General features: G+C 50.4%; 1 protein-coding gene across 1 annotated transcript; it reads left to right on the top strand.

The window, feature by feature from the left end:
- The first annotated feature begins 23 nt into the window (after positions 1–23).
- CMPK2 (cytidine/uridine monophosphate kinase 2) lies at positions 24–14,342 on the top strand. Its single transcript, XM_045979374.1, has 5 exons — positions 24–1,559; positions 2,907–3,021; positions 4,022–4,223; positions 10,992–11,225; positions 12,641–14,342. The coding sequence occupies exons 1-5, from the start codon at positions 888–890 to the stop codon at positions 12,756–12,758; spliced, it is 1,341 nt and encodes a 446-aa protein (XP_045835330.1). The 5' UTR covers positions 24–887; the 3' UTR covers positions 12,759–14,342.
- The last annotated feature ends 2,408 nt before the right edge of the window (positions 14,343–16,750 follow it).

The raw sequence follows: 16,750 nt of genomic DNA, 5'->3' as shown, positions 1-16,750 counted from the left end.
TCCCGTTGAGCAAGGAGCCTCAATCCAGGGACTGGATCCCAGAACCCTGGGATCATGACCTGAGCCAATGGGGGAATGGATCCCAGGACCCTAATGACCTGAGCTTAAGGCAGAAGCTGCACCAACTGAGCCCCTCCTGTGTTGCTGCTTTACAATCATCCTCCAAGGTGTCAGCTAATGAGCGAAAACAAACACGGGGCAGCACCGCCACGGACGCGGGCTTCAGGCTGGTACAGCCTGCCGCCGCCAGCGAGCCGGACCCGAAGGCAGGACTGCATTGGGCTGGCGTGCAAGTCTGGCGATATGTGCCAGTTTGCAAGTCAGCAAAGGAGGGGGGGGGCAGTAATTCCAAGAGGAGGGAGAACGTTCCCTGTTCAGCCCCTGGGCAGCTCACAGGACTCCGGTCAGAGTGCGGGCGAGACAGCTGGTCAGCTGGGGCCTGAGGCCCAGTGTGGGGCCACTGGGTCTGCAAGTCCTGCGGCCTCCGGAGCCCGCACCGCCCTGAAGAGCAGGCAGGGGCGGGCGCGGGCAGCCAGAGGGACCCGCTAACACGCCGAGCTCGGGCGCGCGCCGTCGCCGACACACACTCGCACACCCGCGCGCGCACCCCCGGGACGCAAACCTCAGCGGAGGGCTTCGTGCGGGGCTTGGGGCTACCTGCTCCCCCGCACAGGGCGCCCGGCTGAGCGCGCCCTCGGGGTAGCCGCCGGGACCGCGCGCGCCCCCTGCGCCCGTCCCCTCCCTGCCGCCGCCGTTCGCGGCGCGCCCTGGGAGCGGGCGGCGGAGGCCGCGGAGGGCGCCCCACCCCGGCCCGGCCCCGCCCGGCCCCGCCCGCCGGTCACTTAGCTTTCGTTTCCCCGGTGGCGGGGGCGGGACCGGACAAGCTCATGGCCTCGGCCCTCCGCCCGCGCTCCCCACTCTCGCTCGGGCGCCTCCCGGGGCCGCGTCGCAGGGCCTGCGCTCCGGCCATGGCGCCGCCGCGCCGCTTGGCGCTGGAGCTGCCGGGCTGCGCGCTGGCTCACTTGGCCGTCGGCGGCGACGCCCCCGACGCGCTCCCCGACCCCCGCGTGGCCGCGCTGCTGGGCCCGCCCGGCCGCAGCTACTCGCTGTGCGTGCCGCTGGCGCCGGGCGGGGACTGCGCGGCCCGGGTGAGGGCGGCGCGGCTGCACCAGCGCCTGCTGCACCAGCTGCGCCGCGACCCCCTCCGGCGGTGCCAGCTGCGCCGGCTGCTGTGCTATGGCCCCGGCGGCGGGGCGGGCGGCGTGGAGCACGGCTTCCTGCTCCACGACCCCGGCGACAGCCCGGACACCCGGCGCGCGCTGTTCTCCCTGCTCGGCGAGTCCCCGGAGGGTCCGCGTCTGGGCGAGTTCGTGGGCGACGCGCAGCAGCAGGTGTGGCAGCACCTGTGGGAGCTGCGGGACGGCGCGGGCTGGAGGCAGGTGGGCCCCCGCGAGCGCGTCGTGGCCGCCCCGGAGCCCGCCCTGCACCCGGTGGTGCCCGACCTGCCCAGCTCCGGGGTCTTCCCGCACCGGGAGGCCGCCCGCGCCGTTTTGGAGGCGGTAAGAGTTCTGCCCCTTCCGTGCACTCGGGAGCCCCCTCTTGCTCCCAGACAGGGAGTGGACTAGGCGCGAGCTCTGGGGACTGGCCTACCCAGCCTGGCCTCTGTCGCCCAGGGAACTGCATCCCAAGACACATCGGGACCTATCAGGCCGCAGGAGTGCCAGACTCTGGCTTAGACTCTGGGATTTTTTCTCCACTCTGGGCCGCCAGGAACTTCGCATTCCAGGCAGGAACTGATGTCCCAACGCCACGCTCGGCCAGGCCTGCTCTGCAGGCCTGCTGAAAGCACCTGTGGAGGAAAGAGGTTGCTGGGGGGCAGGGAGGATCATGCCATCTGGGAGGCTGGAGCGTGATTTTGGGGAGAAAAGGGCATGAGTTTGGGGTTTGAGAAACTCGTTCTAAAACCACAGCTGTCTGCTTACTGGCTGCCGGCCCAGGTCGCACGACCGCTCTGTTCTCCCTTCGGTTTGTGACACACTTGCCTCGCGATGTTTAGGACAAGCGGAGACCCGGCACACAGCAGGTGCTCAGGGAAGGAGGGCGAAGATTCTCTCCCAGCGCAGCCTGGCCGGGTCCCAGGGTGTCCAGACTTGGCTTTCCGAGGCTGCACTGGGGAATTTAGTGCATTTTGCAAGCTCTGGGGTTAGTTTTACGCGGCGGTTAAAAGGGCAGGACTGGTCACTTGGGTTTAAATCCCAACGCTGCCCTTTATTACCTGTATCACTTCGTATTTCTTAAACCCCACGGACGCAGTTTCCTCAGTCCATAGATGGGAATGACAGTGCTGGGGAATGCTGACACCGTCACCGAGTTGCCGTGAAGGCTGGCCGTGTTAATGCCCGGAAGCGCACGCGTGTACAAACGTGTGGCCTCGCTGCAGAGAGGCATAGTAGGGCCCTTGGGCAAGCCCAGGTGAGAACTCCGCCCGCGCACTCACCTGGGGACCGCGGCGCGCGGCTCTCTTCTCCGCCCCCTAGCGGCTAGGAAGGGACGGTGCTGACTGCTCCGGGGGCTACAGTCTTATTTTCCTGGAGGGACACACTGGGCCAGGCCTGTGCTGTTCCAAGGTAGCTCTGCGCTTGTGGTTTTGCCTGTCCTTCCTCCTCGGGGGTAGGTGGTCAGTGAGGGTTGCAGGCCGAGTGATCTCAGCCGCTATCGCCTCTTTTTTGAGGCACTGCTAGTAAAAAATGAAGGAATTCAGCCCTTCCCATGTTCAAACTGCTGTGAATTTGGCACGGCGTCCAACACAAGCCGTATGAGCACTGGGCAATCTTGTTCTCACATTTAGATATTGCAAAAGCCCCACTGCTTCACTGCTGATGCGCAGAATCACCACTGTTTTGCAGTGTATACCCTTCATTCCTGAAGCCCGAGCAGTGCTTGACCTGGTTGACCAGTGCCCGGAGCCGGTCCAGAAAGGGAAGTTCCCAGTCATTGCCATCGAAGGCCTGGATGCCACAGGTAGTATTACCTTTGAGTTATAGGCAAGGCAATTAATTGCTCCCTTGTGGGAATAGACAGGTCTTAAGTAAAACTTGATACAGAGTTCAATTCATAAGCTTCATGTCCATCTCTAGTGTGTGCTAGGCACAGAGGTAGGCAGGCCTGGGATGCGAAGATGAGTAAGACCTTCGGTGGGGGGCCAGGGGAGGGGGGGAGGCCAGAGGAGGGGGAGGCTGGACCTCAGGTGCTCTGGTGCCCAGTAGAAGGCCCTTAATACAGCCGTGGTGTGGGGAACAGAGCCGTGGTCACGGGCAGCTCTGGAAGGACTGACACCTGGACGGAGTTTTCCGTACGGATCAGAGCAGTACAGGTGAGGAAGGCAGGAGGGGTCCTTCCTGACAGGAGGAACAATGTGGGCGAAAGTGCAGGGATTTGAGTCAGCCTGGGATATCTGGGAAGCCCGTGCTGTTCAGAGGACCCTTTTGGAGCAAAATTAGGAAGAGCTAGGCAGCTTTGAAGCTGCCACATACCAAAACACAATGGACAGCTCATGCTTAGCCCAAAACACAAACAGTAGGAGAAGCGAGGAGCCAGGGGCAGCCAAGGACTAGGTCAAGGTGGAGCCTGGGGAAGACATCATGTGGTTCAGTGTGAGGCAGGGCTCCCTCCAGGGCAGGTGGGAGTGTTTTAAGGAACCAGGTGGAGCCTTTCCCAGGCCTGGAGGTCTATGCCAGAGTTTATCATTAGTTTATAAACAGAGCACCGTTTTGCCTTTCTTAGAAGTGTTGTGATACCACATAGAGGAAACCATGGTTCCTAAAAGTCTAGGTTTTTTGTTTGTTTGCTTGTTTTGTTTATTTATTTATTTATTTATTTATTTAATCCAGAATCATCGTAGGTAATGAACTGCTTTGATTTGCAGGTGGATAGAGTGTCTTTGCTCTTTGTGGGCTAATATGAGCATTTGGGACTGCTGTGGTGGCTGTGGTAATGAAGCCTCTGTTTGTCTTTTCCGCAGGCAAAACCACTGTGACCCAGTCAGTTTCAGACTCACTCAAGGCTGTGCTCTTAAAGTCGCCACCTGCTTGCATTAGTCAGTGGAGGAAAATCTTTGATGATGAACCGACCATCATTAGAAGAGCCTTTTACTCTTTGGGCAATTACATTGTGGCTTCTGAGATAGCTAGAGAATCTGCCAGATCTCCTGTGATTGTAGACAGGTAGGTAGAAAGATGCTGTGAATTTGTCATTTTCTCCCACACGTGTAAGTGTATGTGCCCTTACACGCAAGTATACACCTGTGTTTTAAGTCAAACCGTGTTATAATAATAGTGGGAATAATGTCTATGACTCGCTAATTACCTAAGCCACAGGCAGGCATTTTGCTAAGCACATACATGTATTATGCCGTGTCTGGAACAATGACATGGTTAAGTGGATGCTAAACATGATCCCCAGTTCACTGATGAGAAGCACAGGTCTTACGAGGGTTAAGGAACTTGCCGCTGACTGAGCTAGAAACAGCGTCCTGAGGATACTCACTGACAAAGCCTCTGCTTTAGAAATCGATTCTTTATTTGTTTTTATTTATTTGTTATTCATTCATTTGTTCACCAGCTTATTTATAAAACATGTATTGGGTGTCTGCTGTGGGCCAAAGACTGTTCTCAATTTAGGGGATTCAAGGTATATGAGCTGGACGATGGTGCTCTGTTTCACGGAGCGAACGTTCCCTGGCAGCAGCGTGGTCTAGTGTGCACAGACGTGTGATCAGATCAGGGAATGACAAACACCCTGAAGGAGATAAATCAAGGTGGGTTTGGCCCAGGATGGCCTCTCTGAGGAGGTAACATGGATCTGAGTTCTGGAGGCTCCCAGAGCAATGGGAATGGAAACTGGAGTAGCAGCACATGGGCAGAGGAGTCAGCGGGAGCAAAGCCTGCAGACACAAAGGAGGTAGCACAGCCCGGGGCTAGACGCAGGCTTTGTGAGGAGCACATGGTGGACGAGGGGTGCTTCCAGAGGAATGAACGCGGCAGGGCATAGAACAGCAGGGCGGGGGGCCAAGACAGTACAGATTTTATTCTGGGTGCAGAGGGAGCCACTGGAAGGTTTCAGATAATGGAGTGACATAAACTGGTTTCGATTTTAAAAATGCCATACCTCACCTGGGTGGCTCAGTGGGTTAAGCCTCTGCCTTCAGCTCAGGTCATGATCTCAGGGTCCTGGGATCGAGCCCTGCATCGGGCTCTCTGCTGAGAGAGAGAGAGGCTCTCTCTGCCTGACTCTCTGCTTACTCGTGATCTCTCTCTGTCAAATAAAAAAATCTTTAAAAAAAAAAAATGCCATACCTAAGAAATAGCTTAGAATACCCCAAGAATGATCAAAGGGTATGGCAAGCACGTCATCCCTGGCTTAAGATCACCCAGCCCGGTGATGTGGAAATTACAGTCATGGTGAGATCCCATTTTGCTCTCATCAGGTTGGTGAGAACCAATGAAAATGTGCTAAGACTCAGAGCGGGAGATCATGGACAGGTAGAAGCCCTACAAGGTGCTGGTGGGGTTGGACGCTAGGCTCAGAGAGCGGTCTGTAACCTGGCAGCGAAGGGAACACTGTTTCTGCCTCCTGAAGAAATGCAAGAGTTTCTTTTTTGTTGTTGTTTATTTCTTTTTAAAAATTTTATTTTTATTTAAATACATTTGATTAACATATAGTGTATTATTCGTTTCCGAGGTAGAGTTCAGTGATTCATCGGTCTTATATAATACCCAGTGCTCATTGGAGCACATGCTCTCCCCAAAGTCCATCACCCGGCCACCCCACCCCCCACCCACTTCCGCTCTAGCAACCCTCTCTCAGCTGTGTCCATCGTAGTGAAAAGTTAGAAAAACCGGAAGCCCATCAGTCGAAGGAAGCGCGCGTAAGTACTCGCGTATTTCTGAGATTTAGCACCATTCCGCAACATCAGCCAGGGCAACATCCGTGTGCATAAAATGCAAAGCCCTGGTTTCGACTGCGAAAATCAAGTTGCAGATTGATGTTCAGTAGAACACGTGCCAAGTAATCACCAACTGTAGAGTATGGAGGGGAGTCAGGATAGGGAACGGATTGAACAGAGTGCTAGGGGAGAGAAATGAGGTTGATTCCCAGTGCAAGGCCCCCCCCCCCCCGCCCACTGCAGTTGAACGATGGCTTAGCATTCAGGGGATGTGCACTGCTCTCTGCAATTTTACTTACTTCTGGAAAGATAAGCAGTGGTATCGAAGTACAACAAGTATTCGGGAAACAGCACTAATCATAAATGTAAATCTCGAGAAATTTCCAGCAGTGAACACACCCAAGTCCCACAGCCAGACTTGGAACATGACCAAACCCCATAAAGCCCCAGGGTTCTCCTTCCAGGTCCCTGCCCTTCTTCCCCACCCCCTCGGCCCTCCCCCTGTAGTAACCTCGCCCTGACCTCCAGCACCCAGGAACTGTCCGATCTAGTCTTGACCTGAATTAGTGTTTGTATCTGACTTCCGTCTTGCCCCACAGGAGACTCGCCTTGCTGCCATGAACATGTATATATTTTTTTAATAGAGAGAGAGTGCAGGGTGGGGAGGTGAAGAGGGGGAGGGAGAGAATCTTAAGCAGACTCTGTGATGAGCTCAGAGCCCAACTCCAGGCTGGATCTCATGACCCTGAGATCATGACCTGAGCTGAAACCTAGAATTGGACGCTCTGCCAACCGAGCCAGCCAGGTGCCCCTATGAATATTATCCTGTACATGACTTTGGTGTGCGTACGTATGCAGTTCTGGTGCGTAGATTTCCAGGAGTGGAATTGTTCATGTGTGTTCAGCTTTAGCAGGTACTGCAAAAAGTTTTCTGAAGTGGTTGGAACCATTCACTGTGCCCTTTCCCCGCAGCTGTGTTTGAGAATTTCCTGTGGCTCATGTTCTCCTCAACATCTAGCATGGCCTTCCTTTATTCGAGGTCTCCACTGGTTCCCAGTGGCTACATTGATCAGTGAAAAGCTAGTTTGCCACATCTGGAAACCTCTACCCCTTCCCTGAAATTTCTTTCTCTGTACGCTTTTCTGTATCTCTGAAATATTCCCTGAGAAGGCGATTTGCAGCGTGTGTAGGGAACAAAGTGGGAGGCGGTGGGTTGCCAGGTAGGAGGAACCAAGCCAAGATAAGTTAGAAGGCCAGGGTTCTCACCGAAGCTGCAATGCCTGCAGCTCGTTTTAACACTGGGGATGGCAAGGTCATTATTGCAAGGTCGCGAGTTAGAGGGGATCCTGAAGGGTAAGGAATTGTATTCCTTTGTAGGACTTCTTTGCCTGTGGGATGTTTTTACCCTATTATTAATGGTTCTGGATCTACCGTATTTGAGATCTTTTTTTTTTTTTAGACCATGTCCTTTCTAAAGGAGACAGACTAAACTTCTCCTAATATAGGGAGACTCCCCGAGGCGCAGGATTTCTTCAGACTTGCCAAAGTTCTGGTGCTGCACCTGGCTTCTGCTGTGGACAGACACGTATCCTCTCTGCTCCCGGTTTCCTAATCTGCCCAGTGGAGATGCTCCATATCCCTTCCCTGCCCACCTCTGAAACTCTGATGAATGTCCAGTGGGTTGGTACAGGGGGGGAAGTGCTTTGCAACAGCAAATTGCCATTAAGATATAAAGCATTATTATATAAGCTATGTACAATGCGTTAGCAAATTGCCTTTGATCTGAACCGATGTGGCTTGCCTGATGGCAGGAATGGAAAATTCTAAAAGGTGGAGAGCCTGAAATTGATGGCCAGAGGGTATGATTATTTAAAACGAGCCACAGCATTGTCAGGGAGAGAACTCCTGCTATAGAAAACGGGGCTCTCATTCTTCCCTTGCTTTATCTCCTTTGTGTCTGGGAATTGTCGGCAATTTTGTTCTTTAGAGAGATACTGTATCACCTTGTCAAATGAGAAGAAAAGAGCACTTATTTGTTGTCTGGGTAGGTTTTGTTCATGTGTAAAGATTTTAATGAAACCCATTTTAGACCACACCATCATCCAGCTGAACAAACGAGGGCAGCGTTGTCTTTGATGGTGACTGTGGTTAAGGTTGGCAACTTAATCACCCTCATTACCTTTAAAAATCTATTCTTGCTGATGGTTTTTCTACAAAAAGAAGGCTTTTAAAATGAAGATGATATCAGCCTCTGTATTCATAGCTGAGTGTTTAATTCAGTGAACATGGGACACGTGCAAAATGCGGAGCAAATTATAGTTTGGTTGCCAAGAAGGAGAAGCCTGGACCTGCAGGGATGTTTCAGCTTAGGGGATAAGCCACATCTCACAGAGGATGGAAAGCTCATGATTGTAGGTGGTGATAGAGAGGAGGCTGGGGTTTTCAGCACACGCTTCTGGAGGTGGACAAGGGCCTGGAAGGGTGGATGGTATTGGGATTGATCGCCTCCCCAATTAATTTTTTTGGTCTTTTTCAGTATTGTTTGTATTGCCATCATTTGAAAATGCAGCTTTAGTGATAATTAGTGTCCAGTAATAGAGATTGTCTTCTAATGATGGGGTGATATAGTTTGTAAAGGATTTGTCTTTTTTTTTTTTTTTTTTAACCTCAGCTGTGGAAGGAAAACAAAGCTTGCATGCTTTTCTTTTTCCAGGCGGGGAAATTGAGGCTGTAGTGGCTTAAATGAGTTACCTGTGTCCACAGAGCAAGTAGGGAGCAGGGGATAAATTGATCCGCAGCTCAGGTGATGCTGTGAATTCATTTCGTAGAGACTAGTACGTCCTTTTCACTCTGCAAAGAAGTTCAAAAATAAAACCATCAAGAATTTAGGATTTTATGTATTATTTCTTTTAAAACATTATTTATTTTTTAGAGAGAGCGAGAGAGCACATGTGTGTGTGATCACAGGGGAGGGGGCAGAGGCACAAGGAGAGGGAGAATCCCAAGCAGACTCCACACTGAGCACAGAGCCCCACGCAGGGCTTGATCTCACAACCTTGAGATCATGACCTAAGCCGAAACCACAAGTCAGATGCTTAACTGGCTGCACCACCCAGGCACCCTCAGAATTTAGGATTTTAAAAACACTGAAGGCAGCAAATTGAAAATACAGACGGGGGTGGGGCCATGGGTTCTTCTCTTCATTGGGATGTTGATAATCGTTTCATAAATATTCGTTGTAGGCGAAAATCCTTTGCTACTGTATTTAAAGTTTTGCATTTAGTCACTCAGACTTGGAGTAGGATATGAACAGGGCAAGATTCTAATAAGCTATGCCAACTCATAAACTGATTCTGATTCGTTCATTTGCACACCCAAAGAACACTTATTGCGGGCGCCTGGGTGGCTCAGTGGGTTAAGCCGCTGCCTTCGGCTCAGGTCATGATCTCAGGGTCCTGGGATCGAGTCCCGCATCGGGCTCTCTGCTCAGCAGGGAGCCTGCTTCCCTCTCTCTCTCTCTGCCTGCCTCTCTGCCTACTTGTGATCTCTCTCTGTCAAATAAGTAAATAAATAAAATCTTAAAAAAAAAAAAAGAACACTTATTGCATGCTTACTGCTTGCCCAACACTGGTTTCAGGTTTGGGAACACAGAGGTGACTAGAAAAGGAATTTTCTAAGGGACGAGTTGAAAGAGGTCATACTTACACAAATTGCTTTTCTTTACTCTTCGGTAGAGTCAACAGTGAAGGACATTGAAGGCCCAGAAGAGGGAACCATGAGCTCTGCTTGGCGGTTCCATCCGAGTGGGGCTCTGCAGGCAGAGTAGGAGTTTGCTCGCTGAGAAGCTCACTCCAACTGGGGAAAGAGCACGAAGACACACCTGTGTGATGCAGTGCACATGGGCGTACACTGTGAATGTTGTTCTGTGTCTAGGGTGGGACATTTCTGGCAGGCAGTGAAAAGCCATGGGGCATTTTGAAATAGATTTTCTTTTGTGGTGGTGATTTTCTTCTCCTCCTCCTTCCAGCATTTAAAAGGAGCCTGTCACAGGGCCCTACTACACTCAGGGGGGATGTCACAGAGTAGTGGAGGTCATATTTGGGTTTATCTCCCCCTGACGGGTGCCAGAACACAGTGAGCAGCTGGGCCCTGAGCGCGACAGGGACCGCCTCACCAGGGCCCCCAGAATGTGGATTTCATCTGCAAACTCCGCTTTAAAATAACGTAACGCTGAATGGGCCCACGGATTTTTATCTGGCCAAGACATGAGATTAGATGCAGGGGGACTACGAGACACGTTGTCCTCCCTTTTACAAAAGGCGACACAGGTCAGGCCAGAGAGACGCAACCGTGTCACCTTGCGACACACGTGGGATCCACTGAGTCACCGTCGCTCTTTGAAGAGCCCACTGCATTCTCATTGTGTTGTCGACTTTGGTTTACTTTTTACATTTTATAAATCTTTAAAAATAATATTTAGGGGCACCTGGGTGGCTCAGTCAGTGAAGCCAAATGTCTGCCTTTGGCTAAGGTCATGATCCCAGGGTCCTGAGATCGAGTCCTGCATTACCTGGGGCTCCCGGCTCAGTGGGGAGCCTGTTTCTTCCTCTGCCCCCTCTCCCCCACTTGTGTTCTCTCTCACTCACTCTACGCTCTCTCTCAAATAAAAAAAAAATGTTAAACAAACAGACCAAAAAAAAAAAAAAGCAAGTTTTATTTATTCTTTAAAGATTTTATTTATTTATTTGACAGAAAGAGATCATAAGTAGGCAGAGAGAGGAGGAAGCAGGCTCCCTGTTGAGCAGAGAGCCTGATGCGGGACTCGATCCCAGGACCCTGAGATCATGACCTGAGCCAAAGGCAGCGGCTTAACCCACTGAGCCACCCAGGCCCGAAAAAAACAAGTTTTAGTTTTGTTTCTTTGGTTTATGCAACACTGAGGACACGTGAGCCGTTGCTGGTTTCAGCCTCTTCCCCAGCTGATCTTCAGGTGCACCTTGACCTTGGCCTCTGTGGGTGCAGAGCTCACTCCTGCCCTCCTTCTCAGGTACTGGCACAGCACGGCCACCTACGCCATAGCCACCGAGGTGAGCGGGGGGCTCCAGCACCTGCCCCCGGCCCATCATCCCATCTACCAGTGGCCCAGGGACCTGCTCAAGCCCGACCTGGTCCTGCTGCTCACAGTGAGTCCCGAGGAGAGGATGCATCGGATCGAGGGCCGGGGCATGGAGAGGACCAGAGAGGAAGCTGAACTGGAGGCCAACAGCATATTCCGTCAGAAGTAGGTTGTCCCGGTGTGCATGGCGGGGGTTCCTGGCCATGGCGGTGAGCCGGGATCAGCTCCGACTTTGGGAATGCAGAGAAAATGACATCGTTCCCATTTTCCAAACCCGCGAGACAATATCCTCTGAGCTGGGTTCAGCTCCTTCTGATGGTATCGTTCCCCCAGGGTTTCAGCATCGTGGCTGTGGGACTGGGCCCCAGACCTTCCTCCTGGTCCTGGCTATGCCGGGAACAGTGTGGACCTGGCTAAGGCGATGCACGTTCCTGGGTCTCGGCTCCCCGGTCATAATCTAACGGGCACGGAGTGCTGGGTGCTCGCGGTGACTTTTCCTTAGTGTCAGGTTTTTGGGTTCTGATGCTCTGATCCTGGCAAGGGAACATGAGCCGCACTTTACCGTTTACAAAACGGAGGCTCAAGGGACAGAGCGATTTGTCTAGATTCACGCAGCTACACTGTGGTAAAACGGGATTGAAATCACGGTCTTTCTGGTTTTCAAGGTAGTTTTGTTTTTGTTAGAAACCTGCGGGAGAGTCTGGGCGGTCGTCTCACTTGATGGCTGAGCCTGAGCCAGCTCGGTAGGGCAGGTTCAAAAAGCCAAAGCAGAGGAGTTTAGATAAATAAACAATGAGAGCCATGCCCCCCTAACCCAGTCCTGCTAGAAATAACCCGATAGCAGGAGCGCTGTGTGCAGACAGGCCACGTCAAACCATTGACTTGTACTGACGCAATTAGGCCTCGTGACAAACTCGCCAGGAAGGCGTGATTTCTGTCCTCATTTTACAGATGAGCAGACGGAGGCGGAGGGGAAGGGAATTGGGTGAGTTCCCTCAGCGAGGAGGTGGAAAACGGCACCCGTTGTAGACAGAGGCCGGCCCGCTTCCGTCAGGCCGGCCACACGCTCATTCGTAGGCAGGGAGGCTAGCTCACACCCACGGGGGAAATGGAAACCTGGTGCAGTTTTAGCAGACTCAGCCGTGGAAACGGTGCCTGTGCCATGGCTGAGGACCGCTGGCTTGTCTGAGATCTTCGGTGCAGCCCATGAGGACATTTCCCGGTTGTCCAATCAGTTAATCTCTTAGAGCCTCTGTACTTTCTTTGCAAAATTGGGGAGGACCTGGTTCCCTCCCTGAGCTTACCCCGGGTATGAAACCAGAAGAATCATGCAGAATGCTGACGCTTGGTAGGTAATAGGTATCAATAAAGGCTAGCTATGAAGCCTTACCATAAATGTATGATTTATTGAACGAAATATATCCAGTGTCTCCTGTGGGCGAAGCTAGTGGCCGAGGGGAAGAGAGCCAAACCAGACGGGGTCCTTGCTGTAAGCTCTTACATTACAGTAGGAAAACAGCGTTTGCATGGAGAGCCGTGTTAAAAGAGAAACCAACCCTTTTCATTGTGCCTGTCCCCAGGGTAGAAGTGTCCTATCAGCGGATGGAGAGCCCTGGATGCCACGTGGTTGATGCCAGCCCCTCAAGAGAAAAAGTCCTCCAGATGGTTTTAAGCATAATCCAAAATAATTGTAATTAATTGTAATTACTCCAAAATGTAATTATCCATTTCACTAGATTTGATGTTGTTTGATGCGTCTAGGCCCATGACTGGTAACTTGTTTTTCCCAAATTTCTGTTGCATAAATAGAGTGTGTCCTAGAAAAATGGAGACCAGACATTTTGGTTTTATTTAAACCATTATCCTCCCTTCTGACCAATGGACCCATCAAGGTTACACCTGTCATGTTCCCGCCAGAGATCAGTGGTTGCTTTTTCAAGTATAACAAACTTTTTTTTAAAATATATTTTTAACTACATTCCCACCAAATACTTCCAAGTTTTGTCTTATCCAGAAAGCATGAGGGACACAGAAGCAACCAGGATGATCTCCCAAATCAACAGAAGTCCCTTCAGCCTCTCCCATGCCCACACCTGGGCCACTGATGGGATCTCGATGTAGTAGACTTGCCTTTTTCCCCATATGGCCACACTCCATCAATGGGGACTTGGGCCTGATCCTTGAGCCAAGTGCCCCTGAAGAAAGGGTCCATGTGTCCTGGCTGTCTGAGGACACTCCCACAGAGCCATCTTTGGGTAGGGGACACTTACAAAGAAGACCGGGGACTTGTGCCCTACTGGCCCTGAGATGGTCCTCTTGGTTAGCATCTATAAGACAAATACAGAGAGAGCCAACCCAAGATGCTCTAAGTACAAACACACCAAGCTTCTTTGAATTATGTTCTCTTTATTTATATTTCTTTCCTTCCCCCTGAAAACATGGTTTTGGATATAATGAGTGTTTTGGACTGAGCTGGATGCCTTAAACTTAGCCAATCGAGCAATATATTTGTATTGATATTTACATCATGTTTCTCCTCAGCTAAGGGCTCTGCTTACTCATTAAAATTGAAGCCAAGAAGCTAAATGCAACGCTTGTTGTGTATTCTCATTACACAGATTTAATTTATCTCAGTAAATAAGCACAGTGGATCCTGGGATGGGATTTCTTAGTAAATTATCTTGCACTTGAATGTCTTATGCTTACGCATGAAATCAGCTTCGAGATCTGTTTGCCTAGGGAAAAAGAAAAGCTGAGGAAAGAGGAAATTTAATAACTCTGTGGCCTTGGGAGAGTCACTTGACATCAATAGTCCATGTAACTTGATCTAAAAAGTGATAATAATTCTTTATTTGTCCTAAGGAATTTGCTGAACCAGGTGATGACCTAAAATTCCTTCCAGTTCTAAGATAGGTGAAGTTTGTAAATTGGACATTCCCCCCAAATAATTACATTTAAGGCCTTATCAGGTTTATCATACAGAATTTAGATTATAATCAAGTTTAGTATTAATAACTGTATCATACTCTTTTTCAAGAGAATTAGAGATAATTTTTACATAATATATTTACATATGTAAATATGTAATTGGTTTCAGTTGAAAATATTTTTTAAAGCTAATGAATAGCATTGGGTGTCTGAAAGACATGATATCTAATTATGTCATTGGTGTTACTTTAAACAGTTTGAAAAGTCTATGTTGGCGGTCTAGGAAAACAAACACTTTATGCTTTTCTTTCTGTACCTTGCAAAGGAATAAAGTTGCTGTGATTTTCTAATTTATGATGTTGTCACAAGTGTGTTTTGGTTGTTTAGAGGTGCAGGTCGAGATGGGGACTTTCGGTCAAGGAAGTGGGAAGGTGTGAGCTCATGGGCCCAGGGGAAGCTGTGGTCAAAGTGCTTTCAGAGGAAGGGAGGGCAGTTTTGGTTTGTTTACAAAAGTTGTTTCAGGGGCGCCTGGGTGGCTCAGTGGGTTAAAGCCTCTGCATTCGGCTCAAGACCCAAAGAAGACTGGCAGTTATCTTAAGAATTGGAACTGGGTGGCACACCTGGGTGGCTCAGTGGGTTAAGCCTCTGCCTTCAGCTCGGGTCATGGTCTCAGGGGCCTGGGATCAAGCCCCACATCGGGCTCTCTGCTCGGCGGGGAGCCTGCTCCCCCCCACCCCCACCGCCTGCCTCTCTGCCTACTTGTGCTCTCTGTCTGTCGAATAAATAAATAAAATCTTTAAAAAAATTATTTCAGAAATGTAGAATCCTTTCTTCATGGCCAATATTAAAAAGAAGAAATAATCCTTTGTGCTCTTGGGTTTTTTAGGGTCCTAATAGGTATATGATTTATAAGCATGAAATAAGACGGCGACTCCTACCCAGCACCAGATGACAAGAAATCATTTGCTTGGCTCCGATTCATGACAAGTTCATCCTCCTTTCTGTTCTTGTGACAGACCTTTTGTGGTCCCAAATGTTCATTCTCCCTTTCTTCCACAGTAATAGAATGTTTGACTTGACCCATGGCTGCTAAGAATCACGAGCACATTTCCAGAGCTTCCGTATGGTGAGAGTGGCCAACTGGTGGCCACTTACACGTTCTTCCAGAAATCTGTGAGCAGAGGGGCTTATGGGATGCCCCTTCCCCCTGCCCACCCTTCACGCAGCCTGATATTCGGTGGGTGGTGATAGCAAGCCTTCTCGGGACTAAGAGAAGCGACAGGCTGAATGAAGGTTGCTTTCACTTTCGAAGACGTAGACGTGGGCTGGTGGGAATGCGTGCGGTACCCTGGGGAGGGGCTGTGAGGCAGACGCAGGACAGGTGCACAGCCTCACCACCCGCCTCCTCCTCAGCCTGCCCCCCAGTGGCACCTGCCGGCTTACTCGAGAGTGGAAACTCCTTTTTTGCTGAGCCTTCTCTCTGAAATCTCTCTCTTCTTGGAGCAATTGGTAGCAGCTTTTTTTATTAATGAGTTGTTTTTTTTTTTTTTTTAAAGCAATCTCTGTATCCAATGTGGGGCTCGAACCCACAAACCCCGAGATCGAGAGCTTCACGCTTTACAGATGGAGCCCTCGACTACGGCACATCTTTAAAGTGTTTAGGCCCTGAGATCTTTCTGGAATGTGTACCAAGGAAATAATCAGTGATACACATATAAATGTTATATATGCATAATGTATTTCCAGTAATGGGGGAATATTTATGTATCCACATAATGTAAATTTATGTATAATATGTATTTGTTAGATACATTAGCGTAAATCCTTTTAATGGGATCCTGAGCAGAACACAAAGCACCTAAGAACGTGTAAAACAGCAAAAATGCTTCCCTTTCAGTGAGAGCCAGTGATTTAAATTTCAGCCAAAAGTGAAGCTAGAGCTTAGAGTATCTTATAACACTTTGCTAGGTCGGCGGCTCCAGAACGGGAGCTCTGGGCCCATTGGAGCAGTCTGGTTGCAGGTGTGCTGAAGAGGGGGTTTTGGCCTTAGGCTTTCTTCATATGCAAGCTGCTCTAGGAGCCGGCCACTCAGCCACGCCTCACGTTGGCAAATACATCCACCAGCAAGTCCATTTGAACCTTCAGACTTAGGTAAGTGTCGTTTTGTTCATATACTTAGGTATTTTCCGTGTATGAACAGGGAGAGGAGAAAGGGATGCAGCCTCCCCCCTCCTCCCACTCTCTGCACGGGTGCTCATTTTTTTCCTCCCTTTAAATGCTTCATGAAATTGATTCAACTTACAGCTGTAATCTACAGCTAGGAAAAAATGTTTTCCCGTCGTGTTGCCTATCGATAATTTGGTCTTTTTCATGAACACCGTAACTGGTGAGTAGAGGAAAGACACTTACTCCTATCAGATTCAAACTTAATGTGACGTGAGCTTTTAATGGTCCTTCTAGGTAATGCCCACTCTTGGAGAGAAAATGCTCAGTGGATCAGATTCTCCCATGTTTCAAGCCTCACCCTGGCCCCTCTCCAAGAAGGCATCTGGGTGCCTGGATGAGGGAGACCATTTAGGCCACCATGGGGAGGAGGGCAAATGGGTCTATGGTCCCATTAGCCTCTCTCTAACTGGGTGTGGTTGGCCCCGCTGGCACAGGCAAGTGAAATTTGTTTCTTGTAGTCCTTCATGATGACTTGGCCTCCATGGGATCTCATTGGTGTTTGGATCTCCCGAGTCTGTCTTCCATGCAGCTCCAGC

The sequence above is a fragment of the Meles meles genome, chromosome 15, assembly GCF_922984935.1.
Source record: "Meles meles chromosome 15, mMelMel3.1 paternal haplotype, whole genome shotgun sequence".
Lineage (NCBI taxonomy): Eukaryota > Metazoa > Chordata > Mammalia > Carnivora > Mustelidae > Meles > Meles meles.
This window is presented reverse-complemented; position numbering and strand designations above follow the sequence as displayed.